General features: G+C 53.6%; 9 protein-coding genes and 1 non-coding gene across 10 annotated transcripts; 5 read left to right on the top strand and 5 right to left on the bottom strand.

Moving 5' to 3' along the window:
- Nucleotides 1–165: 165 nt before the first annotated feature.
- ACF2 (endo-1,3-beta glucanase) lies at nt 166–6,631 on the top strand (the record flags this gene model as incomplete). The annotated part of the gene is made up of 4 exons (XM_062883706.1): nt 166–429; nt 504–2,164; nt 3,692–5,560; nt 5,645–6,631. Exons 1-4 carry the CDS (start codon nt 189–191, stop codon nt 6,629–6,631), a joined length of 4,758 nt encoding a protein of 1,585 aa, XP_062743681.1. The 5' UTR covers nt 166–188.
- Nucleotides 6,632–6,798: 167 nt separating this feature from the next.
- QC762_0068360 (uncharacterized protein) lies at nt 6,799–8,979 on the bottom strand (the record flags this gene model as incomplete). The annotated part of the gene is made up of 2 exons (XM_062883705.1): nt 6,799–7,719; nt 7,911–8,979. 2 exons carry the CDS (start codon nt 8,977–8,979, stop codon nt 7,001–7,003), a joined length of 1,788 nt encoding a protein of 595 aa, XP_062743680.1. The 3' UTR covers nt 6,799–7,000.
- A 1,184-nt stretch (nt 8,980–10,163) lies between these two features.
- On the bottom strand, nt 10,164–12,014 carry QC762_408030 (uncharacterized protein; the record flags this gene model as incomplete). Its single annotated transcript, XM_062890261.1, has 3 exons — nt 11,658–12,014; nt 11,462–11,583; nt 10,164–11,411 (listed from the first exon to the last, which is right to left on the bottom strand). The coding sequence occupies exons 1-3, from the start codon at nt 11,731–11,733 to the stop codon at nt 10,164–10,166; spliced, it is 1,446 nt and encodes a 481-aa protein (XP_062743679.1). The 5' UTR covers nt 11,734–12,014.
- A 530-nt stretch (nt 12,015–12,544) lies between these two features.
- Nucleotides 12,545–13,992, top strand: QC762_408040 (uncharacterized protein; the record flags this gene model as incomplete). The annotated part of the gene is made up of 2 exons (XM_062890262.1): nt 12,545–13,252; nt 13,306–13,992. 2 exons carry the CDS (start codon nt 12,545–12,547, stop codon nt 13,990–13,992), a joined length of 1,395 nt encoding a protein of 464 aa, XP_062743678.1.
- A 1,141-nt stretch (nt 13,993–15,133) lies between these two features.
- QC762_408050 (uncharacterized protein) lies at nt 15,134–16,108 on the bottom strand (the record flags this gene model as incomplete). The annotated part of the gene is made up of 1 exon (XM_062890263.1): nt 15,134–16,108. The coding sequence occupies one exon, from the start codon at nt 16,106–16,108 to the stop codon at nt 15,134–15,136; it is 975 nt and encodes a 324-aa protein (XP_062743677.1).
- A 487-nt stretch (nt 16,109–16,595) lies between these two features.
- QC762_408055 (uncharacterized protein) lies at nt 16,596–18,143 on the bottom strand. Its single transcript, XM_062890264.1, has 3 exons — nt 17,967–18,143; nt 17,298–17,759; nt 16,596–17,220 (listed from the first exon to the last, which is right to left on the bottom strand). The coding sequence occupies exons 2-3, from the start codon at nt 17,420–17,422 to the stop codon at nt 16,935–16,937; spliced, it is 411 nt and encodes a 136-aa protein (XP_062743676.1). The 5' UTR covers nt 17,423–17,759; nt 17,967–18,143; the 3' UTR covers nt 16,596–16,934.
- Nucleotides 18,144–18,147: 4 nt separating this feature from the next.
- On the bottom strand, nt 18,148–18,219 carry QC762_0068310. The gene has a single exon. It is a non-coding gene; the product is annotated as a tRNA-Arg (tRNA).
- A 220-nt stretch (nt 18,220–18,439) lies between these two features.
- QC762_408060 (uncharacterized protein) lies at nt 18,440–19,582 on the top strand (the record flags this gene model as incomplete). Its single annotated transcript, XM_062890265.1, has 1 exon — nt 18,440–19,582. The coding sequence occupies one exon, from the start codon at nt 18,440–18,442 to the stop codon at nt 19,580–19,582; it is 1,143 nt and encodes a 380-aa protein (XP_062743675.1).
- A 750-nt stretch (nt 19,583–20,332) lies between these two features.
- Nucleotides 20,333–20,710, top strand: QC762_408064 (uncharacterized protein; the record flags this gene model as incomplete). The annotated part of the gene is made up of 1 exon (XM_062890266.1): nt 20,333–20,710. The coding sequence occupies one exon, from the start codon at nt 20,333–20,335 to the stop codon at nt 20,708–20,710; it is 378 nt and encodes a 125-aa protein (XP_062743674.1).
- A 1,837-nt stretch (nt 20,711–22,547) lies between these two features.
- On the top strand, nt 22,548–24,913 carry QC762_408067 (uncharacterized protein). Its single transcript, XM_062890267.1, has 3 exons — nt 22,548–23,990; nt 24,067–24,347; nt 24,398–24,913. Exons 1-3 carry the CDS (start codon nt 22,982–22,984, stop codon nt 24,803–24,805), a joined length of 1,698 nt encoding a protein of 565 aa, XP_062743673.1. The 5' UTR covers nt 22,548–22,981; the 3' UTR covers nt 24,806–24,913.
- Nucleotides 24,914–25,370: the final 457 nt, after the last annotated feature.

Genomic DNA, 25,370 nt, shown 5'->3' with positions numbered 1-25,370 from the left:
TGAGTTTCTTTAATCAAAGAGGGCATCGTCAGTCGGTCATCTGGTAGATATGCTGCGCCAGGGCAAGTGGTGGGCTGTGATTGGCCAGGTGGGCGTCACCTGGCCAACCAATCTGGGCTTGGCAAATGTTGGTTTCTGGCCTGCGGCGCGCTCTTGGAAAATGGCACGCGTCCTGCCGGCATTGAACAATGACGTTGGGCGTGCCGCATCGACCTCCTTTGGATCAGGCACCGGATCAAGGGATAGTGCCAGACTGGGTGAAGCCATCTACATCTTTTACCACATCGACCATGGCCGACTCGGGCAGCGCGTCATCAGAGTTGGAGTTCTACCCGCAGTTCTGCTTCCACCTGTCGCCAACAGCAGGTCGTTGGTGTCACTTGCAGGCAACAGACATTGCAGCCTTGACATTCAACCCGGGTTTCGAAGGTGTGTACCAATTGTCGCAAACAATTGCAGCCAGCAGCCTCCTCGTACCGTCGCTTACCCAACTTCCCCTCCAGGCCAAGATGTCTACTTCTACCTCAACCATCCCATAAAATGGGCGCGCATTGCCGGCGTCGTGGTCGCCATACAAGAATTTGCCCACAGGATAATCTACACCATTGACGACAGCAGCGGTGCGACCATTGAATGTGTTGTCGCAACCCCGCCCCAGTACCCAGCCGTTACCAACTACAAAAACCCTAGAGACCCCGATACCTCAGCCGATGGGAAGCCTCTTCCTAAAACCGATGGGCCAATTGATATCGGCCACGTAATCGACATCAAAGGTGGCATATCCGTCTTCCGCGATGTGAGGCAAATTCGCGCCGAGAAGATCACCCATCTACGCACGACAGAGCAGGAGGCAGTATTTTGGCAGAAGATTGCCTTGCTAAGGAAGGAGGTCTTGTGCCGACCATGGGTGGTTGATCCGAAGGAGGTCAGGAAGCTCAGGAGGGAAGAAGAAGGAAGAGTCAAGAAATCGAAGCTGACGGGGCTCGAGCGGGAAAGCAAGAGGAGGAAGCTCGAGGAAGACACAGTGGTGGAGGGAGAGGGTAGGCCATCACGGGTCTCTCGCAAGACCGGTTTGGAAAAGGGCACGCAGAGCGGTGGTGTGCTGGTGGCGGAGGTGGCGACGGATGGCCGCCACTCTCACCATCACCGGACAGGACTCGAGCGGCGAGCAACGACGAGGGCGGAAGTGCTGCATCACGAGTCCGGCAGCCCTGACCGTCGTCGGCGGAAGACGGGATTGGAACCGCGGCGTCCGTCGGTTGGTGATGGAGGACGACCGGCAGCCCGGCTTAGGCAACCGCTGGAGCGACCAGATCTTGATGAGACGATGTCTGGAAGTCACAGTCAGCTTAGAACTGGACTGGAACGACGAAGCACTCGGTCAAAAGCACAGGATCCGATACCTAGCAGTCTTCGATCCCGCCAGACTGGCCCGGAGAAGACAAGCATCTTGGAGGTTGCTGACCATGATACAGCTCTGAGCACAAGCCGGTTGACTGGTCTCGAAAGACGCAGCTTATTGAGGAAAGCAGAGCTCGGGCCAGCAGTCCGTGAAATCAAACACCGAAAGACTGGGCTGGAGAAATCAAGCATATTAGAGGCCACAGACGACACGACGCTGAGCACAACACGGCCAACTGGTCTTGAAAAGAGGAGCTCCCGAACGATCGAACAGGCGCCTGCATCTGCTTGTCGGTCCCAAAAGACCGGCCTGGAAAGGACGAGCAGGCCAAAGAGGCAAGACATGACAGAAGACGCCACTGTGATATCAACCGGCAGCCGCCCTTATAAAACTGGCCTCGAGAGAGCAGCAAGTCAACGCACAGGAGACCTTGGTCACAAGACTGGTCTTGAAAGGCAACGTAGCAGAGACCTGGAGAAGCAGCCAAATACCCATTATCGCGCCGCTGGGCTAGAACCACGGAAACAGGGCCAGCACAGCTCTGATCCCAGTCAGGCCCGGATCACAGGTTTGGAAAGGCAGGGTTCTAGGAGAGCTCTCGTGGAGAAAAGCTCCCAAAATTCCCAAAATTCCCAGTCTGATCAGCAGCTGCAAGAAGACAAGTGTGAGCCTGGGACTACCACACTGCGCTCGAGCAGCATTAAAAGGCCCGAGAGCCCGGTTTTGGTGAGGGGAAAGATGAGGTTAACTGGGTTGGAGAGGGTGACAAAGCCTATCACAAGGAGCTCTCCTGTGACAAGCAAATACAACTCTATGGGTCGGTAAAAGAGTGAGAGCTCACAATGTACAACAAGACACTGCAACAATAGCATTGCATCGTTACAGACAGCTCGGCTGCACTGTTGGTATCCCTTACCCCATAACTCGGGAGATATTACTGCTAGAGGAAGCTTACCACCACCAACCTGACCCCCTCGTTGATCCTATGAATGTCACCAGCAACACGCACATGTTTTTTGCACCCTTCTTCTTCTTCCATCTCATCAACATCAACACTCGAGATGGAGGTGACCATCCAGCATTCCGGCCCCAACCTTTTTCTTCTTTTCTTTTTTTCCTTGGGAGGTGATCACTTGAAATGTTCTCTCTCTCTCGGAATCCTGGGCATTGCAGGCTTGGCGTCTGGGCTGGGCCTTAGTCATTATGTTTTCCGAAGGAGTGATCTGGTGAAGAGTCTGATTTTTCTTATTCATTTCGCCGTCTGAAGTCGTGATACCAACCTCCCACATGGCAGCTATTGCAGCTTGAATCCCTGACGTATCCGCATCCCCACCGGCTCGGGAATCGCCTGACAGGGACGTCCTTCCTCGCGAATCTACAAATAGTAGCTCCACTCCAGGCCCGATGAGAGAGAAGGCACCAAGAGCACGCAAAGAAGAAGTTCCACTCCCGCTCGGGGGACGAGTGGAATACTACCTTTCATCTGCAAATCATCATTGACTGCCGCAACTCTATTTTGTTGACCGTGTTTACAATAATCTAGCTCTGGACGACCGTCATCCTTCAGCATCACTACACGCCGCCACCTCCCACAACGCCACCTAAAATCCTCGAAATACCTGGATCACTCGAATTTCATCATCTACAACCGCCCACGACGCCCTCATCTTTCTGAATCGAGTCATTCTCGCCCTTCTAGAGCTGTCTCGCTGGCCAGCTGAAACCCAGGACCTTGCCTCCAGCCATTCCGTTGACTCTCGGTTCCACCGCGAAGCATTCCAGCCTCACAGTTCAACGACAACACGCAAACAAAGAGACTCCATATATATATATATATAACGAATAGGTATGAGGTCCAATGTCTCATTTTTTTTTCTGGGTCCTCCTCCACAAAGACAGCACACTCACTATCCCGCACCATCATCACATCATCTCGCTTGTATCATATCTGTCTCTCTCTGTACATACCAGTGACGGAGAGACCGCCTGTTACTATTTCTTGTTTTGGGTCTTCCAGCCCAAGTGACGCACATGGAAGACATCTTTTCCAGACGGGAAAGCATCCTTGTTATTATTATTACTGCTACTTTTTGCTTTCTCCATCATTTATAGCCAGGTTGGGACTCTGCTGTCAACCACCACTGGCTTTTTCGAGGGCTATTTCCTTTTCTTTCCCTCTCTCTTTTTTCCAACATATCCGACATCTCCATTCTTTCACAATCGATGGTGGAGCGGATGGATACCACCAAGATGAGGCTTTTCTTGTTCGCGTGGCTGACCTTACTTCAGGTCGTCCTAGCTGTCCCACCACCAGACGGCCGGAAGTACCCACGACCTTGGTTCCCGATCTGGAGGACGGTTACCGTCACTGCTCAGGGTCAACCGGCAGCTGCTACTGGTACTTGCGTGGCGGTGACAGGAGATTCGAGCTCTTCTACCGCCAGCAAGAGGAGCCACTCTATCCCCTTTGGATCGCCTGGGTGGACAACGGAACGTCCTTCGGTCATCATCAGCACACGTTCTGATTCGGGGTCAGAGGCGGAGCAGACTATCCAGGCCGTTTCCGAGGAGAGTCCTGACGGGGACACGACTCTCTTTTCGGACGAGACGAGTCCCGCTTCTGGTCAACAACCTGCCAGCAGCACCGGCTCGGGCGAGGTCGCCTCTGAAGTGACACCAACCCCTGAGGTTGTCACACAGCCAGCTTCTCCTACCAGCAGCACGCAACCAACATCGACAACTGACCTCGGTGACACCAACACTGTCAGTGTCATCACCAGTGTCAACCCCTCGGGAACGCTTCAGATCCTGCCCACGGACGTTCCTATCGAGTCGACCAACACGGGCACCATTCCTACCGACGCTCCGTCGAGCGGGTATCCTACCTCTCAACCGCTTATTACTTCCCCTATCCCGTCTCCGACAGAGCTCATCTCTGCCACGGCGTCGGTTCCGACCGATCAGCCGTCCGCGCCCTCGGAAACGGTCAGCATGATTGTCCCCAACATTTTCGCGGCGCCGATTTCTACGGACCCGCCCCCGTCTCAGATCCCCCAGAGGAAGGACCACCCCGCCCCTAGAATCGGCATCAAGTCGGCTGGTCCCATTGGGACGAACAAGTTTTACAATAATTTCTTCTTGGGGAATCAGACCTCGCCTAGTTACCTGTTTCCCTACAGTGTCACCTGGGCGAGGGGAGGTGGTGCCTCGGGGACGTGGGGCATGGCCATTTCGCATGTCGATGCTAGCCAGAGGGTGTACGGGCAGAACGACCCTGGTTCGGGAGCGGCGAGGTATTACATCAATCCTATTGGGATCCACTCGGTGTGCTTGAGCGCGAAGGAGCTCGGGCCGGGGACGGTGTTGACTAGTGACAACCTGACGGACTTTTCGAGCCTGGTGAGCTTGAGGGCGCGAGAGGGGGGCCAGGCGGTGATCCAGTTCCCGCTGGTTCAGGGGGCGGGGTTCGTGACGGGGGTGTACAACGGGGGCCAGCCGGTGGTTCAGACGGGAATCTTCTTCAAGACCGTGACGAGGGCGTCCAAGGAGGCGAAGGAGGGGGTGGTCAAGTATAGACTGCATTTGGAGGACGGGACGACGTGGTTGGTGTATGCTTATCACACGAAAGGGGAGGCCTTGAACTTGCAGGTTGTGAACAATGGAAGGGCGGAGTCGACGGGGCCGTTTTATGGCATCGTTCAGGTTGCCAAGGCGAGCGATGGGGAGTCAGAAAAAGTTTACGACCAGGCTTGTGGGACGTATGCGGTGGGGGTTGACCTGAGCGGGGGGGTGAATGGGAAGACGGGGACGTATCGGTTTGGGTTTAGGAAGCAGGGGATGTATCAGAGTCCTGTCGCGCAGTTTGCGCTGCCGCATCATCTGAGTTCTTTTGATGATGGGACGAGGGGGAAGGTGACGGGGGTGAAGCTGCAGACGCCGACGAAGGGGGTGGCGTATCTGGTGCTGGCGGACAGCTGGACCATGGTGGAGACGGAGCTGCCGACGGGGATTGGGTTTTTGCCTTGGAGCCCCGAGGCGGGGGAGGTGAAGGGGTTGAGCGAGGGGGTGAGGAGTTTTGTGAAGGGGGTTGCGTTGCAGGAGGTGAGCCAGGATATGCTGCAGCAGAGCGATCAGAATTCGATGTATTTCAGTGGGAAGGTGAGTTTTTTTTTTTTTTTTTTCCTTTTTTCTTCTTTCCGATACTGGCTGGTGAAGAGGAAGGGGTGCTAACGGGTGAAATAGGCGTTGGCCAAGTTTGCTAGCATTATCTTGGTTATTCGGGACATGCTTGGTGACGAGGCGCTGGCGTTGACGGCGCTGAACCAGCTCAAGCAGGCGTTCGCGCGGTTCGCCGAGAACAGGCAACAGTTCCCGCTTGTGTACGAGGGCGGTTGGGGAGGCGTCGTCTCTTCGGCGAGCTACGTCACGGGCAACTCTGGCGCCGACTTTGGCAACTCCTACTACAACGACCACCACTTCCACTACGGGTACTTCATCCTCACCGCCGCGATCATCGGACATCTCGATCCTTCCTGGATCCCGGCCAACAAGGCCTACGTCAACACGCTGGTCCGGGACGTGGCCAACCCGAGCGCGGCGGACCAGTACTTCCCCGTGTGGAGGAACTTTGACTGGTACCACGGCCACAGCTGGGCCCACGGGCTGTTCGACACGCTCGACGGCAAGGACCAGGAGTCGAGCTCGGAGGACACGATGGCGTCGTACGCGCTCAAGATGTGGGGGACGGTGAGCGGCGACCAGAACCTGGCGGCGAGGGGGAATCTGATGCTGGCTGTGCAGGCGAGGTCGCTGAACTCGTATTACCTGTACACCGAGAGCAACACGGTGCAGCCGAAGAATTTTATTGGGAACAAGGTTGCGGGGATTTTGTTTGAGAACAAGGTGGACCACACGACGTATTTTGGGACGAATATTGAGTATGTGCAGGGGATTCACATGCTGCCTCTGTTGCCGCACACGCCCATGGTGAGGAGGAAGGAGTTTGTGAGGGAGGAGTGGGATGCGTACTTTTCGGGAGGGAGGGCGGAGCAGGTCACTGGGGGGTGGAAGGGGATTTTGATGGGGAATTATGGGACGATTGATCCGAGGGGAGGGTATGACTTTTTTAGCGGGGGAGGAAGGGGAGGGGTGTTTAAGGGGGAGTGGTTGGACGGGGGGGCGAGTTTGACTTGGTATCTGGCTTATTGTGCGGCGCTTGGGGGGTTGTGAGTGATGGGATGGAAGAGAATGTGAAATGTGAGGGATGAGGGATGAGAGATAAAAAGATGAGGCGAAGGGAGTTTAGTTTTCTTGCTACTTTTTTTTCGCTTGGTGGTTTGAAGGATACACACACATCATTGTTGGATTGGGATGGGAGTTTGGGTTTTGCTTTTGTGTCTTGGACAAAGTATATATTACTTATTCTCATGTATTTTATTTTGTTTGTGGGGGAAGGTATGGACAGAAGTATATACAATATGAATATGTCGAATATTATCATCGAGTTGGATTGGTGGCTGTGATGTGGGTATCATAGATACATGTTCATCATGGTAGACAAGCCATAATGCTTGTCTTTTGTCTATGTGGTGGGTGGTTCTAGTGAGCAGGAACAACCACGGCGCTCTTTTCTCCTCCTCCTCCCTCTGAATCATCTGCTGCCTTGGCTCTATGCCGTTGAATCTTTTTCCAACTCAGACCGCACGCCGCCACAAAGGCACCACAGGCGCAACCAACCGCGATGTAATACGTGTTTCTCAACCCCTGGAGGTAGGCGTTCAAGACGATATTCACATCATCTGGTCTCCCCAGCCCAGCGGGGGGAGGGGCGGAGACCACCTGGCTGACCTGAGAGGCGCCAATATTGAGAAACAGTTCCGCTGGCAGGCCAGGCGCGTCTTTAGCCAAGGTGTCAATGAGGCCGTTCTGGAAGACTGCCTGCGCAACGGCGATGAAGATGGCGCCGCCGATGGACTGGAAGAACTGGATGCAGGCAGTGGCGACGGGGACCCACTCGAGGGGCATGACGTTTTGGACTACCAGAACCCCGGTCTGGAAGCCGACGCCGATCCCGAGGCCGGCGAGGACCTGGTAGCCGAACCAGGCGCTGAAGGGGGTGGTGAGGGAGAAGGTGGTGATCATGCCCGCGCCGGTGGCGAAGAGGACCATGCAGGGGAGGATGAAGGGGTTGTAGTAGCCGACGACGGTGACGAGGCCGCCGGTTGCGACGGAGGTGATGACGACTGAGATGAGGAGGGGGAGGAGTTTGATGCCGGCTGTTACGGCGGTGTCGCCTTGGACGGCTTGGAAGTAGAGGGCTTGATTGACATGGAGAGTTAGCCCCTTGAGCCCCTGAATAGATGTAGGTACCGTCAAAACAACAACAACACAAGATAAAAAATATAATATAAAAAAAAAAATAAGAAAAAATATCCCCCAAAAAACCCCCAAAAAAACAAGACAAAGAAAACGAAAATAGAAAAAAATGGAAAAAAAAATGGAAACTTACCAAGATAATAAACCAAAGGAAAAAACCCCGCCCCAAAGAAAAACGCAAACAACATCGCGCAGACAACATCCCTATTCTTGAACAACCTCGGCGGCAACGTCCCCCTATCCCCCTTCCAAACCTGAATCACAGCAAAAGCCCCAATCATCAGCGCAAACCCGACAAACAGCCCAATAATCACCGAGCTGTTCCAGGCGTGCTCGGTCCCGCCCCACTGCAGGGCGAGCAACAAGCAGATAACAGCCGGGATGAGCATCGCCGTCCCCGCCAGATCAAGCCTCAAGATCCTTTCCAGAAACGTGAGCCCCTCAGGGTTATCAACCCGGTTGATCTTGAGGAAGAAGAATATCGCCGCCATGGCGAACGCTCCGATGGGGAGGTTGATGTAGAAACACCACCTCCACCCCGGGTTGGGCGCATCGCTGAACGCCCCCCCCAGCAACGGACCGGCGACGGAGCTGATCCCCCACATCCCTCCTATCAACCCGAACGCGGCCGGCCGTTTCCTCAGTGGCAAGGTGTAGCTCAAAATCACAATCGATCCCGAAAACAGACCCGCGGTGCCCATACCGGCAACGGCCCTCCCGGCGATGAAGGCGTTGGAGGTGGGGGCGACGGCGCAGATGAGCGAGCCGATTTCAAAGATGAAGACGGCGACGAGGTAGGTGTACTTGACGGAGAACATGCGGTAGAGGGAGCCGTAGCAGGGCTGGAGGGCGGTGGTGGTGAGGAGGTAGCTGGCGCCGTACCAGCCAATGTCCCTCACGGAGGAGAACTCGGTCGTGATGGCGCCGAGGGCGGGGGCGATGATTGTTTGGTCGAGGGCTACCAGGAAGACGGAGAGGCAGAGGGAGGAGATGATGAGGTAGAGTTTTGGGCCGGTGGGGTAGACCATGTTGGAGTCGTCTCGGGGTGGTGTTGGGGGCTTTTCGGCATCTGAGGGGAGGGCGGCGGCGGTGTCTTGGATAGGGGTTGGGGAGGGGGCTCGGTCAGGGGATTTCGAGGAGGTGGAGGGTGGCTGGGTGGAGGATGTGGTGATGGCGTCTTTTTCTTTGTCTTTGTCGGCCATTTTGAGGTTTGATGGAAGATATCGAGAGGGTGTGGTGATGTTGAAGGCAAAAGTGAAGACGAGCCTGGCAAGGCTGTCAGTTGGGTTGAGATGAGAGTTCAGCTGTTGCTGTGTCGGCACGCTTGCATACGCAATGCTCGAGTATCGTCAATCCGATTCCTTGTCGTAAAGCAAACCGAGTAACTCTAAATCGAAGTCTCAAGTCCAATCGTCTCAAGTCGTGCCAAGGATCGTGATGCTCACACCACCATCAACCAATGGTGTTTTGCTGGTCTCGCGTCTATAAACTCTCTAATCAGAGTTGACCAAAAAAACACTCGCAATTCAAAAACGTCACAATCTTTTCGTCAAAGACGGGAGTATATTCTATGACTTGTTCCTAAGCAGATAATAAAAAAAAAACCAAAAAAAAACCCGGGCGTGTCAAGCTCTTTATTCTTTATCCCTTCCCCCTGTCAACTGTGACCTGACGTGCACGTCAGATGTCCAGGCGGGCGGCAAACGCCAAGGCCAATTGCGGTAGGCACTTCGCCGGCCTAGCGCAGTAGCAGCGACAGCAGTGTTGTATTCGGGTGTCCTCCCTGTCGGGTTCTAGATCTGTGCCGAGAGGTCAGATGAGATTTCCGGGAAAGGGAAATCATAGCCGTCAAGGTAGAGGAGATACTGGAGTGCTGATGTCCCTTGATCTGAAGCCCAAAGCTCTGAGCTTTTCGTCCCTCCCCGAGTCCATGACGAACAGAGTCGAGAGAGAAAGAAATCGGCACAAAACGACCTCCGAGTGCCGAATGCTGCAGCCACTCAGCAGTCACTCAACTCATTCAGCCGTCCCAAGTCGGAGTGGTGCATCGTGCAGTACTAATTCGGATGCGGCTCGAGCGAGGGCGGGTGGACCAGGGTGGCCACGAGCCCCCGTCAGCCAATGACATGATTTCTCGATCGTGGTGACAGCTGCGTGGAGACGTGAATCAGTGTTCCTGTGTCTCCCTTCCAGAAGTTCCCAGCGTCGTGGTGATCCAAAAATAAAATAAAACGCTCCATTCGACCGCTCTGTTCAAAATATTTCCCTCCTGGTATCGTACCTAGTTAGCCATGATATAAAACCAACCATTCCCATCAATCCAGATGTTCTGTATGTACACCAACCAAACAACCTGACCAAAATATCAAACAAACAACAGACAAGTCTACTTCCTGTTCCTCGTCTTCTTTTGTGTCGTGCCCACATCCTCTTCCACTTCGTCCTCTCCCTTCTTCAAGTCTTCTGTCAGGCCCCACTCCTCCTTGTCGTACCAGTCTTCCCCGTCCGACATGTGGTTGTTTGGTCCGCAGTGCGCCTCTGCCTTGGCCCACATCAACACCTGTTTCCGCAGCCTGTCTGCACGAAGGAGCTGTTCATAAAGCTTCTTTGCACCCCGACACACTTCTTCCTGTTTTTGCACATATGCTTGTAGCCATCGCCGCAGCTCTTCTGCCTCGTGCTCGGCCAGTCCCATGTTGCGATCCTGGCGAACTTCTCGAGGAGCGATAAACATGGGATGTATAAAAGGGGCGTCTGGGCCGAACGGGTCGCTTGTGGGCGCCACGGCTGGTGTACCATTGCTGCGCGGCGGTTCTAGTCGAATATCTGGTCGGTTCAGAATATCTCGTCTTTTTGGCGCCTCGGCCATGACCACGTCTTCGTCGTCTTCTTCATCCTTGGTCGTGTCGCCCGAATGCGCCTCCTCCGCTGGCCTTTCATCTGGTTTGCTGTCGCCGTTCACTAGTGGAGGCTCTTTCGGGCACTCTGCTGGCTTCGGCGCCTCTGTATTTGTTTCGCCGTTTGTAACAACTGGGGCATCTGGTAATGTTTCTCCATCGACTGTGTCTTCCGAAGCTGGAGCACTTGGCCCCGAAAGAACGCCCTCGATCCTTTCACGTACAGCCGACTCGGCAAATGTGCCTTCATGAGCCGACATTACCCCATTCGTAAGGGCCGCAACAGGGGGCGCTGTTGGGCGAAGACGCTGCCGGTCGGGGCGATTGAAGAACCTTGTAGGATCTGTAAAGAGAGAAGCGTCGCTGGGACCGCTCATAAGTCCACATGGAACCCAAGTATTATCCCCAACCAGCTTGGTCAACAGAGGCTTGACCTTCCAAAGCGCCTTATTTTCGCTCTGCATGATGATGCGCGCCTGGTCAACCAATTCGGTAAGGGCTTTCGAAGTGAAGGGTTTCGACATGGCCGGATGTGTAGGCAGGTCGGTAACCGAGGTTAAGGGGGCAAAGATCTGTTCGAGGTGAACATCAGAGTACGGGTTTTCATCCATGGCGCTCGCGATGGCCTCCTGCACCTCCTGTTCATCGTCGTCGCTCGTGATATCGTAGCCATCCTCGTCAATCAGCGGCGGGTTGTGGTTAATAATGGCTCTTTGGTAGCCTGCGTGCTCGGCGATCTGTATCCAGTCAGCCTTGGGTTGCCAGGGCTTCGTCTCGTGGTGCGCACCTCTTTATATGCAGCGGGGCCCGCGGAGCCGGTAAGCCTCCCTCGCGCGACGAATCTCGACCTCTTTTTGAGTTTGTTTCCGCGGTTAGTGGGTTGGTCAATCGAGGAGTCGGAGTCGGAGTCTGTCGACATGATGGTGTTAGCACATTGTCACAGCAGCAGAGGGAGTGTCACTCGGAGGGGGGGGGGGCCATACCGTAGGATTTCCTCTTAAGCTTTTTCCGGATGCCTATTATGGTCTCCATGACCAAAGCTTGCTGCTGGTTTGACATTTTGGCGGTTTCTGGCCTGGGGCGCCCTCCTTTGCAGATTTCCGGTTTCTGTTGGCCGAAGCTCCCTGGGACCTGGGCGCAAGCAGTGTATGGGGAGAAGATGTTGGTAGTAAATGAGATATTGTCGCGCGGTTTCAATTTCTTTTTTTTTTTTCAAGAAAAGGGCTCTGGGTGTGGTGACGAGCGTGGCTGGTGAAGCTCAAATGCTGTCGCGAAAATGATGGCGACCAGGCGATGACGGGAACGGAGATGCCCAGAACCCCAGCTTTGGCGCTTGTTCCTGGAACTGACGGCGGGCAGCCACGGCAGAAAGTGGGGAAAGACCTGTGCCGAGCTCACCGCCTTTGGTTGGGAATCTAGGGTTAGGGTACTCAGCTTTTGTGATCATTTATCCACCAACCCTGAGCCTTCACCAACACTGACAACCCTGACGAGTATCAACCGCACCATCCAAGGGAGATCGAGAAACATCACAGGAACCGCGGGCGGGTTTGTTCGCTTCTTGTACATATATATCACCATCAATTTTATTTCCCGTTCATATTTTCTTTCCAAGAAATCCGTGTCGTTGACCAACCAGAAACTCCAAACACGCAACGTCACAGCCTCTCACGTCTTTGCCGTGCCTTCAATATCCAAGCCGGGTAATTGACCACCACCACCACCACCGCCACGTCTACAATTTTCGAAAAGGCCACTTGTTTTGTTTGACCATTCGGTCATCTCTACCATCACATATATTCATCTTTATCATCCCAATTGATGATATTTAGCCCTCATCCTCAGTCTCACCAATGCCAAACCCCCCAAAATGTCCTCCATCTACACCCTCAACCTAACCGCCCTCCTCGCCCTCAACGCCGCCCTCTTCTACACCCGCCAAAAAGTCCACCCCATCCCACCAACATCAAAACCCTCCCCCAACCCCAACCCCAAACCCCAAAATGCCTCGCCCCTCCAATCCCTCCTCACCTCCCCTCTAACCCCCTTCCTAACAGTCTACACCCTCACCATGACCTCCGACTGGCTCCAAGGACCCTACCTCTACCCCCTCTACACCTCAACCCACCTCCTCCCCCCATCCTCCCTCCCCCCCCTCTTCACAACCGGCTTCCTCTCGGGCGCCATCTCGGGCTCCTTCATCGGCTCCCTAGCCGACACCCACGGCCGCAAGAAAGCCTGCCTCGCCTTCTGCCTCATCTACGCCCTTTCCTGTCTCTTAACAACCATCTCCCCTTCTTTACCAGTCCTCTATCTCGGGAGGGTACTAGGAGGGCTAGGAACAAGTCTCTTGTTCACCGTCTTTGAAAGTTTCTTGGTTTCGGATTTTAAAAACAGGGGGTTGGAGGGGAGGTTAGGCGAGACGTTTGGGGTGATGAGCACGTTGAATAGTATGGTGGCGATAGCGAGCGGGATCGGGGGGGAGTGGCTTGTGGCGGGGACGGGGACGAATAAAGCGCCGTTTTGGTTGGCGGCGGGGGTGTTGATGGTTGCGGGAGGGGTGATGAAGATGACTTGGGTAAGCTGCCTGTTTGTGTGGTTGTGGCATGGATTGTGCTGACCTGATAGCAGAAGGAGAACTATGCCCTGAACGAGGGGCCAGATAAAAAGAGTGATGAAGAAGCCAAGGAAGAGAAGTCGTTGTTCAAGACGCTGTCTGACCCGAAGATACTGGCTCTGGGGCTGTCGACTACCGTGTTTGAAGGGTCGATGTATCTGTTTGTCTTCTTCTGGGCTCCCGCGTTGCAGTCCTCCTCCTCCTCCTCCTCCTCCTCCTCCTCCTCCCCATCAGGGGCGTCACTGCCTTATGGTGTCATTTTCGCGGCGTTTATGGCTTCGACGCTGGCGTCTTCATTGATCTTTGGCAAGATCACAGAGAGACTGCCGTTTGGCTCGCTGTTGCTCTCCCTTTTAGGGGTGTCATCGCTTTGCTTTTTAGCGGCGTCGAACACGTCCTCTTCGCAGTTCACCTTCTGGGTGTTTTGTCTGTTTGAGGCTTGTGTGGGGATTTATTTCCCTACCATGGGGTTTTTAAAGGGGAAGTTGATCGATGATGGGGTCAGGAGCCAGGTGTACGGGTTTCTGAGGATACCGCTCAACGTTTTTGTGGTGGTGGCTTTGCTGGTTACGGGGAGGATGGAGAGCGACAAGGCGTTTGTGGTGGTATTTAGGGTGTGCTCTGGCTTGCTTTTGCTGGCCGCGGGAGGGTTTTGGGGGTTGGTGGTGAGGAAAAGCGGAGTTGATGTGCAGGTAGAGTGACTGATAAGGGGGGTTGAACAAGCCGTTAACATGAAGACTTTCTGAACTCAAGTCTCCAGGGACGAGTGTCTCACTCCTCGATATCTGCCTCCAGCTTGACGACCTCTGACGATCTCAACGACTGAGCTTCCTCCGGGGTGATAGTCAAAAACTTGACAAAATCTCCCCGTCCCGCCCATCCCCAGAGGTATCAAGAACACTGCAAAGGGAATTAAGCGTCCAGCCCCCATTGAGCAGTTTCGTCCACGTCTCCAAGGCAGCCAAAGTTGCTTCGGGGCTGTCAAAACGGCTTCGTACCATCGAGAAAAATCTTGAAAAAGCGCAAGCAGTCACTCGGCGCTATGGAAAGCATTTGGCAAATTACGGTATGCCGGTACAGAGCCGAAAGACTGTCCGAGGTAAGCCATCCGGTTTCATCTCCCAGGCCTGCTGCCTTCCTAAGTGCTGAAAAGTGCTGCTGCGACCATTTCAAAACCTGGCAAACGCGCATTTCTACCTCGTCGATGGTAAGGTGTTTGCCCTCACGCTCCAGAGGGCTTATGCTCGCCGTTCTTTGGCTGGTGGAAAGCCGTGGAGAGTCGCTCAGGTGCGGCCGGAGGGAGGAGTTTGGTGTGCAGAAATGACCTTTCACCGAAGAAGTCCATGGGGTCCCCAGAGAGGTGGCAGCGCAGCGCGGGCAATATCATACTGAGTGCCTAGCTTGGCAATAGCAGACAGGCTCTTGATCACAAAAGGGGGTGGTTGCAGAGAGTTCAGGGGTTTGTAGTGGCGCTGAAGACTTCCCGGTGGCGGTTTGTTGAAGCTCAAGATTTCTCAAGCAATATACTGCAGCATCCAATTCCTTGATCGAACGCCCGAGCTTCGATTTGAGACGGATGGAAGCCTGCAATCTCCAGCACCAAATCATCGGTCAGTGGGTTTGGTCCGCTAGCCAGCAGACGCAAGTCTTCGATAGAGCTGGTAAGCTTCGCAGAACCATCTTTGCTGACAACGGCAAGGTCCTGGGAGAAAATCTGTGTCTTGACGAGGTCTCCATCGCGAAAAGTCTCGACAAGCTTGGGAGATAAAAGTCCGAAGCTGCGGAAGGTCTGCAGAGCTTCGTGGTGGGACTTGTTGAAAGGGAACACTGAGAAGGGTACAGCTACTGAGATATCACCTTGTCATACACAAACTCGTCGGTGTTGCCCGTGTCACGGTAGGTTGGAACTGCCTGTGCATCACCATGGCACACGATGTCTGTAGGGATTGAGGGCTGCCAGCTAGCGACCTGGAATTTGGTCGGAGAGTCCTTGTCGGCTTGGTAGCGGATATGTGATTCCAGAACCTCGTTGACGAGACTAATGTGAGATATCTTTGTCCGAGAATCGGCACATGTAAGTTCGAGAGATATCACATCTCGTCTTCTGTTGCATAGTATGTCGAACATAGTGGGCTCCTGCTTCAGATTGCCCATCATGTCTGCAAAGTAGGCTGACAGGCTATTTTGGTGGTGGCAAATCTCACACGCACCGCCCTCCATGAGGAAGAGATCTGTGAGATTCTGCCGAGCATGGAGGCCCCCTTCCATTGTCATTCTGGGTTCGAATATGTCGTTCCCAACACCCAACCCAAAGGCTGGACGGCGCGGAAACTGGGGCCGAGCCTCCATTGTGTCCATCCACAAGTGCTGGTTCTGGCTGCTTATTTGCTGTGCTGAATCATGTATTTTCCCGATCCAGCAATCATCGTCTCTGGAGGAACTGTTTCCTTGCCATTTTGACGGCTCAAGCAGAGCAGCTTTGAACACTTTGAGCGGTGTCATTGCTATGCTGGGCATTGTATAGAATTTCTTGTCGCACAGCAGGAGTATGTCTTCCGGCTCTTGAACAAGGAAAGAAAGGTCCCGGAGTTGATGAACAAGCTGTATAGCGCAGGTAAAATCGAGTCTGAGGTTCACCGAAGCCGGTGCTGTCTGTTTGTGTTCGGCAGCCACAGCTCTAGAGAACAGATCGGGATCCCCAAAGTGAATAGCCCAGCCTGGCGGGATGCAAAGCTCGCCGAGAAGCCAAGCGGCAAACTTAGCACAGGCAACGGTCACGCCAGATGCTGTAAGTTCTTCGTCGGCGTTCCATCTCATCAGCACTTGAAGAGAAAAGAAGGGTTCTGCTTCGAAATTCTTCTGAGAGAGCCTTGCCCTCCCGAAGAATCGAGTCTACCAGTCTGACGGCAGTATCGAGTGTGCCGTCTTTGTCAACCTGGCCGAGATGACGGTCATAAACGACATGAAGGTTGTTGGTTGCCATGAAGCCGGTTGGCGTGTGTCTCCAACAGACTTGGGAGGTTACAAAGATGGTAGAAAGAGGGTATGAAACGGAAATGTTTGTTGATGCTTGTTCAAAGAGCTTGGGTTTGAAGGAGTGTGGATATCAGGCAGGCAACAGTACACTCCCCCCACACATACATAGCACCCATCTCAGCTGAAAACATGTTGGTGAGGTCGAAGCATGCCACATCGAGCATTGGGAAATCGATAGTGCTCATGAGAATGTCAGGATGGGACTAGCACCCTCCCCCCTAGGTACACTGCCCAAAGTGCAAGAAGGTGAGGTGTACCAAAACACTGTATGGACATAAATAACCGCGCTGTATATTTTCTGGCTAGTGGTTGCTTGGCAATCAACCTCGTCAAGTTGAGAGCAATGAAAAGAGGACAGCGACAATGCCCGAGCATCAAAGAGTCGATTTTAACGAATGTGTGGGGTAGTCTGGGCTGCAGTTCCCGAGACCACACCTTGCCCTAAGTGAAAAAGGGTACATGAGGTACCTAAGTGGTTATTCCACCAATTTCCCCCCATCGGCGACTCGACAACAAGGTTCCCGATGACCCCCAAAGCCGTACAAAACCAAGCACCACAGCTACTTGATCGAAGCACCCCTTCCTCTCATTCCACTTCCGTCACCAACTAGCATGTGACTTTGAAACTCCAAAACTCCCATCCGGCCCAGCAAAGAAGGCCAGTGGTGGTGGTGGAAACAACAGTGCCAGGATTGCAGTTGGTCGACGAATAGAAGGTAACAGTGGCCGGGGAACCACTCCACAAAGCACGTCTGAAAAGTTGGGCGGCCCCAGAACCGTGAGTGTAGCACTGGCCGCTGTTAGGGTTGGTGATGACCTGACCGGCAGTTCCTGTGCATGTTGTAGAGGATGAGGTCCAGGTACTGAGGGAGCCGGAACAGGTGGCCCGCTTACTGTGCGTGCCGGATATCTGGTCAGTTACGTGTATTCTTCGGGGGGAAACCTGGGAGGAGGAAGGGCGGAATCCTACGCAAGCAACTCGTCAGCCACGGTGGTGTTGCTGATGGTAGGGTACTCGGGTTCAGGGGTCGGGGAGGCGATGCTGGGCCCGCTCAAGACTAAGAGGACCGGGGCGATAACGCTGAGGAACTTCATGATGGCAGAGCTTTGGGTGTCTGTGTTGTCGTTGTTGTATCTGGTGTGTGCTGATGATGGAAATGAGACATGTTGGGGAGGACCATTTCTTCTATTTATGCTTCTCCTGGCACAGCAAAATGCTCAAAGACAACCCCGAAGTAGCTATTTGGCCCAACTAGGTATTAGAACCAATTCTGCACTTCCCTTTTGACTGCAAGACGCTGAATCATTGAGATGTTTGTTTAGTCAACATATACACACGCACACGATGCCGACATAGGTACCTAGATGGTTCATGAGCCTCGCTGTCCTTGAAGGCAAGTAGGCTTGCAAGAGCAATGTCTTCCCTAAGTTGCTATCCATTGATCAGTATTCATGCTCTAGCTTGTATTAGTGACGCTGCAGTGCCATGTTCTTAGTATCGCCCAACTTATGCGGCCACCGTATATTAGAGCGATGCATGTCATCAACACATGCAATATAAACACCAAAGCGAAACGCTTGAAGTCATAACCAGGCTGAGGATGGTACTGCGATGAGTACTAGTGCAAGGTACACTTACTCAGCGTATGACTTCCGAGACAAGGGGTCCACACACAAGACACAGATCATTTTCATCCACCACATCTCCTGAAGAGACAAAAAGGAGATCTCTCTGGTGGTGTCAGTATCCAGACACAAATATATATATATATGTAAAGAAGATGCAAAAGTGATAGCTGATACCAGCTGGAATCAGTTTGCACCCGACGTGGGACTCGAACCCACAGCCTTAAGATTAGAAGTCTTACGCGCTACCATTGCGCTAGCCGGGCTGAACAATTGCTCCTTGTTGGAGGTTAGTACGCTGGAAATAGCGTACTTAGTGGAATCAAATAGGTGATGATCGGCTAGATCTGAGAAGCTTGGGCCACTTTACCGACGTCAGACCAGATCTCGGTGGGGGCTGGAGGCTTGGAGCTCTCAAGAGCTCTCCCTTGCATCATCAAATTGATTCAAGCAACTTCACTCAAATTTGCTCACCGAAACTACAAAATGCCTCTACCAGACGACTCTGTGGCCGAAATGGGCTCTTCAGACGATAATAACCAATTCGACATGGGCGATGGCACCCCAACCAAGCCGTTGCTCGACAAGAATGGCATGCCAAGGATAGTCATGACACCCGAGGAAAGGCATCGCATCCTCCGACAGCTTAGCTTCCCCGTCGAGAACCTCACGGCCCCGTTCTGGGTGAAGAGCGGCGGCGACAACTCTCTTTTGGCCAAGCAGATCTCCGTCTCACTCAACATTGCTCACATCATGGCAAAACGCCCTCTGAGAACCGATGAGGCCAACGCTGTTGCCAACTTCAGAACCACATATGTCAACACCATGGAGCTCGAGACACCTGTATGGATTGCCACCACCATTGCCCTTGAACGCCGGGGCCGTGACAAGCTCCGTTTCCCTCATTACACCCCAAGCCCGGAAAAATACAACATCAATGCCTTCCCATCTCTGGCCAATCCCAAGTGGACAGGTGAGGCTGCCGTTCGAGCTTGGCGCCTGGCCCGTCTGGCTGCGTATGGTTTTGTGGTCAACATCTGGACCACTGTTTTGTTCGCAAGCTTCGCCAATACCTCTTACAGCGTCAAGCTGTTGAGGATGTTCAAGGAGTCAGACGAGCAGCAAAAGCACCGCCCGGAGATGGGTGATTTTTACGGGCAGGACCGTGCGCCACAGCAAGACTATCAACGAGGGCAACAGCAAGAAGAGACACCACAACAGCCAGTCCAGTATCAACGACCAAAGTGGGCACAACAGGCGGCCCAGGCAGCGTCGAAGCCTGAGCCCCCAAAGAGCTGGGAGGACGACGATGGCTTCCTCTTTGACGACGCCTCACCTGTTGCACCTGTTCAAAGAGATGGCGCTCGTTCATCAACGGGTGGAAAGACTGGCCATTCCCCTCCGAAGCTGACCAACTCGTGGGACAAGATCAGAGAGGCGGCAAAGTCGGGTGAGAATCCTGCCTCGTGGGGCAAGGACAATCAAGCAGCGCCGGTGCGCAAGTCAGAGTCGTATACTTATACGGAGAATGAGAAGGACTATGCGAAGAATCAGGCGCAGAAGGAGTTTGATGCCATGTTGGAGCGTGAGAGGAGCGGTAAGGCAGATGCTGGGAATCGGAGGTACTGAGGGGCGCTGAGGGCGGTCAAGTAAGGGAGGCTGTACGATATCATGGTCAACAGTTATTTGGGCAGTTGTTTTTCTTGATGTCGGCTGGCATCCACATAGCACTCTGAACAAAACGTAGAAGCATTTCTTGGAGAAATCTCAAAGCGATCAAAACGTAGTTTCTGCTCAACCCTTATAACTGTCAAAAAAGCCATTTGATGTGATAGGTCAGACTGGTATGAAACAACGCATGGCACTTCACCTCTACACTTTGAGCACTGATTAGATCTGCTGATGTTTGCCGAGAGATTGAAGAGTAAGGGAGATGCGCCAGGTGCTCACCTTGATAAAGGTGACGACTGCAAGTCCCCCTTCCAGGAGCATTGGGCTCAAGCTTGAAGAACAAAGAATGCTGCGAATAATGTTGTTATTGAGCATAAATATGCGGTTGTGTTTGACTAGTTGTGGTTGAGAAACTCTAGGGGATGCTTTTGAATCAGCCGTAGACTGTATCCTCGCTGTATCAACATAAGGTGAAAACAAGAAGTAGACTCGGTGTATAGCACAGGCTGGTTGTGGAAGAGATGTATTGTCAGGTTAATCTGATTTAGATGAGTTCAAACCACTAGTACAATCAGTGAAGACCGGCATAGATAAGGTGCTGCGTCTACACTTGAGGTATTGTGATCCAACAGAGCCAGTGTATATCAACATAAACCAGTTGTGGTCAACACACACTCGCCTTGTTCCGCTCATGAGAATCTCATCATCATGGTCTGTTTAATCAGGCTTCATCCTCAACAACCTCAAGAAGACCTTTCCTTTCCTCATCGGACTACCATCATCCACACTCACACATCACCAAAACAACACTCACCACCACCACCACCACCACCACCACCATTCACCAAAATGACTTCCACAACCCCCAACAACACCCGCGTGATTCTCACCCTATTCTCCCGGCTCGTGGCTCACACCCACGACCCCAAGGTCACCATCAACCCCCCGATCGTCAACTGCCACCTCTGCCTCGAAGACTCCGAGATCCTCACCCCCCTCACCTCCGCTCACCCCCGAGCCACCACCCTCCCAGGCGTGGTTCTCCTTTGCGGCCACATGGTCTGCAAGCCCTGCTTCAAGGGCTGACACGACTCCATCCGCAACCGCCAAACAAACGCTACCCCCGCCAACTTCACCCCCTCCCCTGAGGCCGCCATCCACAGACCCCCGCACCCCCCGTGGTGCCCTGCCCCATCTGACGTCGTTCCCTCTCCTTCCTCAACACCTCCCACTGCAGGCACCTCCTCTCCCCAGTACCCCTCCTCCCAATCTCCGCCGTGCCGCGCACGCTGCCGAACGGGGGGCGGGCCCCGAAAATCTGCTCCGACTGCAGGTTGCTCCGGGGGAGGAAGCTAGGGGAGCTGGTCCGCACTTTCAAGGAGTTGAACGTTCAGGCCGACGAAATCGAGACGGAGGTCAGGTCTTGGAGGTTGGGGGGTGGACTCCGCTTTACCGAGGAGGAGATCAGGCTTTGTTTTCCACACGTGGTCAACAGCCGGGATCCGGCTGGTCATGCAATGGGGGTTATAAGAGGGAGGATGGTACAAGAGGAGCTAGCAAGAAAGACTTGGGCTGGGAGCAGTTGGCAGGCGATGGGGATGGATTTTGGGGAGGCGAGGGGGGAGTATATGAAGTAAGGAGGTGATCGTGTAAATAATGTACATCTTTCGCTTGTTATTGTGATGGCGGAGGAAACAACATGCATGATGATGACTCTCTCAGCATAGTCTCATTGGGATAGGGAGGAGGAAGTAGGTTGGATTGGAAAGAATGGTAATGTTCGGTAGATGATATTTGGAAATGGTTTTACGATCACCAGAAAAAGAAAAAAAAAAGAAAAAAGAAAAGGAAAAAAAACACAAAAATAAAAACATTCACAATCTCAAAGATGTTTTTTTGTACTCCTTCGGGAGGTTTTGTTTTGGTTTCGGGGTTCATGTTGTTCAGTGAACAACAGGACAACGGGACAGCAGAGAAATGGCTTTGTGTGAGACTGAAGCTGATTGGATCGCTGACTTGCCCCCTGAGCTCTCGACAGGACTTACCCAGTCTCTTCCTACTACCTCTCGCTACTCACCACCACCTTCCTTAGTTGCCTCAAAGCTTCAAAGTATGACCGACCACCAGGGTAGCACTGGGTACCTGTGACGAACCCCTGTACAGAACCTCTGAAAGGGATACGGGTTGAAGGTAACTTCTGACAATTGGTTCGGTGCAGCTAAACAGTGCACAACAAGATGTCTCAATGTAAACACAAGATACCGTGAATACAATCTGAATCGCATACTGCGGAACTGTCTATCTACGCCAGCCAGTTCCTCCGTATATATAGACCCGTGGATCACATGGATCACCTTTCCCTCCAGTGGCTCACTCTGCTCACCGTGATCCTGTCGCTCCCGCTCACTTGGATCACTGCGAGCCTTTCGCTCCACTTCCGATTGGTCCGTAATGATTGGACAGGAGCGTCCCGTGCTCCGTGCATTGGTTCCTCCAACGACTGTGACAATGTTGACTGACGTCTTGGCATTGCCCCCCTTTTTGCCCCTATTCTCACCACTCATGCTGTGACTAAGAAAAGGGAACTCAAAAGATGACCAACAGGCCCTCAAAAGAGTGCAGAGATATTCGGAAGAGCTAACTAATTACGAAAGCCATTCTTAGGAACCTCAACCCGCAGTCTCCGTTTCCGTAGTTTGACAGCTACCGTTGGGCGTTCGACGAGATGCCGTCATTACCACAGTTCCGTGGTTCATTCCTCTATGCGTGAGACATTTTCTCTAGTGCACCTTGCAGTAAGATGGCGATCCGAGACATAGGTTGGCTATCATCTGAATGGTGAAGCTCGGGTGAAGCTGGCTGGCTGGCTGGCTCGATACCTACCTGGTCGTTTCGTCTTTAATGTTGTTGAATTGTTGTTGCGGGAGTGAGGGTGATACAATGGAAGCAGTTTTGTATTGTATACTAGTTTCCCTGACGCGCCTGTTCCTGCATATTTCCATACTTCCTGACCAGCATAGTTCAGGAATGCTGGGCAGAAAGTCGGGCCGCAGCTCACCTGCTGAACAGTCGGCAAGATCTGCAGGGATGAAAAGTTGGAAGAGTGGAAAGTGAGGTTGGTCACCGAATTCCACGGCATATTATACGGTCCGTTGGTCCACCCCTGAACCGATTCTCCATCGTGAGCTCGATGGCCCGGTAAGCACGAGGGATATGGGATTCTGGATAGTGGCTGGTCGCTAGCTTGAGTGAGGTTGGTTGTATCGTGTACTCTACGGTCGTGATGGCAACCATTCCGTACCCGTGATAGAATAGTCAGAGAATAAAACCTATACCTTCTTTCCTTCCCCCTCGTTGATGCAATTTTCCTCTCCTGTGTTGTCATCGGTCATCCTTTTCTCTTCCAGACCGAGCCCCGGGCTCTCACTCTTCACAATGAAGTCCCTCACCCTCCTTTCCCTCCTCTTCTCCCTCACCGGCGCCCACGCCGCCGTAGCCTCGGAAGCCAACACGGCAGAGGTCGCCGCCGACGCCATCGCCCTCAACACCTTCAAAGACGCCATCTGGTCGGCCGAATCCCTCCCCACCCCCCTCCGAGGACCAGGCTACAGACCCCTCATCCCTCCCTCGTACGAACGCTGCGCCGTCGACCCAAACGGGCCTCGCGACTTCACCTACCTCACCCCCAACGGCCTCGCCGTCACCCGCGACCGGCGCACCAGCCGCGCCATCGAGGAGACCGATCCCGACGACCAATTCCAAGGCCTCGTCTTCGAACCCCCCAACAATGTCTTCTCCCCCAGAGGCGTCTTTGACGTCCGCCTCCCCGGCCGGGGCGACAGACCATCCCGCTACCTCGCCATCTTCAAAAACGGGGAAGTAGGCTGGGTCCTCCGCAGCACAAACGGGCAGACCGCCCTCCGCGATGAACGGGGCCAGCCCTACGTCACCACAGTCTTTTCCGTCCAGTGCGACGGTCTTTCCACTGCGGGTGTGATCAACGGGCTAGAGTTTGAGTTTGCCGTCAAGGACGGCAAGCTTTACGCTCGGGGTATCCCCCCTACCAAGAAGCACTCCCACGTCTTTTCCAAGAGGCAGGAGAACGGTGGTGTCCAGGTTTCCGAGAGCAGCGGGGGTCGGTCGAGCATCACGGTGGGATTGTACGTCCTCCCACGACTCCCAGACGTCATCGCCGACCCCCCCGTCACCAAGACTTGCCCCAAAGGCGCAGACTACACCACCCGCGACCCCGCCCCCCCGGTGACGTCCAACGGATGCGGCCCGACAGATTGGTGGAGGTGGTATTTCGCGCCAAAGCTGCACGAGACGTTTGAAGATGCCTGTAACTGGGTGGATGTCTGTTGGAGTGAGTTTTTTTCACCCCTTTCTCTCTCCCCCCCTCCTTCCTTTGTGTTCGAGATATTAACCCACCCACCCGACAGCCGACTGCACCCAAACCTTCACCACCTGCAACTCGGGCTTCGCCGCCCGCCTCCTCGACCGCTGCAACGAGCGCTTCCGCACCGAGTCCTCCCTCTCCTCCTGCCGCAACCTAGCCTCCGCCTACGTGGCCTACTACAGCATGGCCAACGCCGCCCTCACCTACGAGGGCGTCAAGGACAAGTACTGCGGCTGCCAGTGCGCCGATCCCGAGCAGCACCTCTGCGGTGACGTCTGCGTCTACAAGAACGACCCCAACAACTGCGGTCGCTGCAATAAAGTAGTACGTCTTACCCCCTTCCCCTTCCCAATCCCCTTACCAACCCTATATAGTGCCCCTCCGGCTGCATAAACGGCGTCTGCGCCTCCACCTGCCAAAACCCCTGGTCCTGCAACACCCCAGGCGACCTCTGCTCGGCCGACGGCGCAACCCCCAACCCGGAAACCATCGACGACTACACCGACCTCTGCCTCTGCGCTGAGGCCGCCGAGTCGGCAGGCAACGTCTGCGCCTGGGCCGGCGACGTCTGCGGCGCAAAGGGCTGCGCCGTCAACTCCGACTGCGAGTACGGCTCCGCCTGCATCCTGCTGTCCTGCTGCCGCGGCAAGCCCGGTGTCTGCATCAGCGTGAGGGACGACTACTGCAACAACCCTGCGCTGCCCAGGAACGGGCTGTTGAGGAGTCCGCCTGAGGGGAACAGGCTTTTTGAGGGTGCGTTCGCGAAAAAGGTTGTGGGTTGAGAGAAAAGAAGGGGAAGAAGCTATGGATGGGTAGGTAGGTAGGTAGGTAGGTAGGTAGGTAGGTAGGTAGGTAGGTAGTAAGTTAGTTAGTCTAGCACGTCAGCAAACATCTTTGTTTTCCTTGGGAGCAGGAAAATAAATCAACACTGTAACAATAACACGACTGACTCTCTATTCTAGTCCAATCTCTCTTTCATAAAAATCTAAACATCGTTGCCATAACATCATGCCAGTCAGTCTATCCTAATCTTTCCTACCTATCATATCAAGTTATATCAATCTTTACCATCCCCCTCCCTTGCCATGATACCCTTCGAAAAAAAAAAAACCAAAAAAAAAAAACCAAAGAAAATTCCTACCCGCAACCTTCTATAAAAACATATAGAACTCGGGTATCAAAAAGAGAATCATAACATGTGTTTCATCAAATCATCCAAGAAAAGAAAAATAAAAAGCCCTCCCTTACTCTCTCATGTGATGGTGACAGTTCCCCTCACACCTAATGCACCTAGGGTCCTCCCTCCCCTTACCCCCAAAAAAAAAAAAAAAAGAAAAAAAAAGAAAA

This window comes from Podospora pseudocomata, chromosome 4, assembly GCF_035222375.1.
Source record: "Podospora pseudocomata strain CBS 415.72m chromosome 4, whole genome shotgun sequence".
NCBI classification, from domain to species: domain Eukaryota; kingdom Fungi; phylum Ascomycota; class Sordariomycetes; order Sordariales; family Podosporaceae; genus Podospora; species Podospora pseudocomata.
Note: the sequence above shows the minus strand (reverse complement) of the source record. Positions and strands in the feature narration are given on the sequence as shown.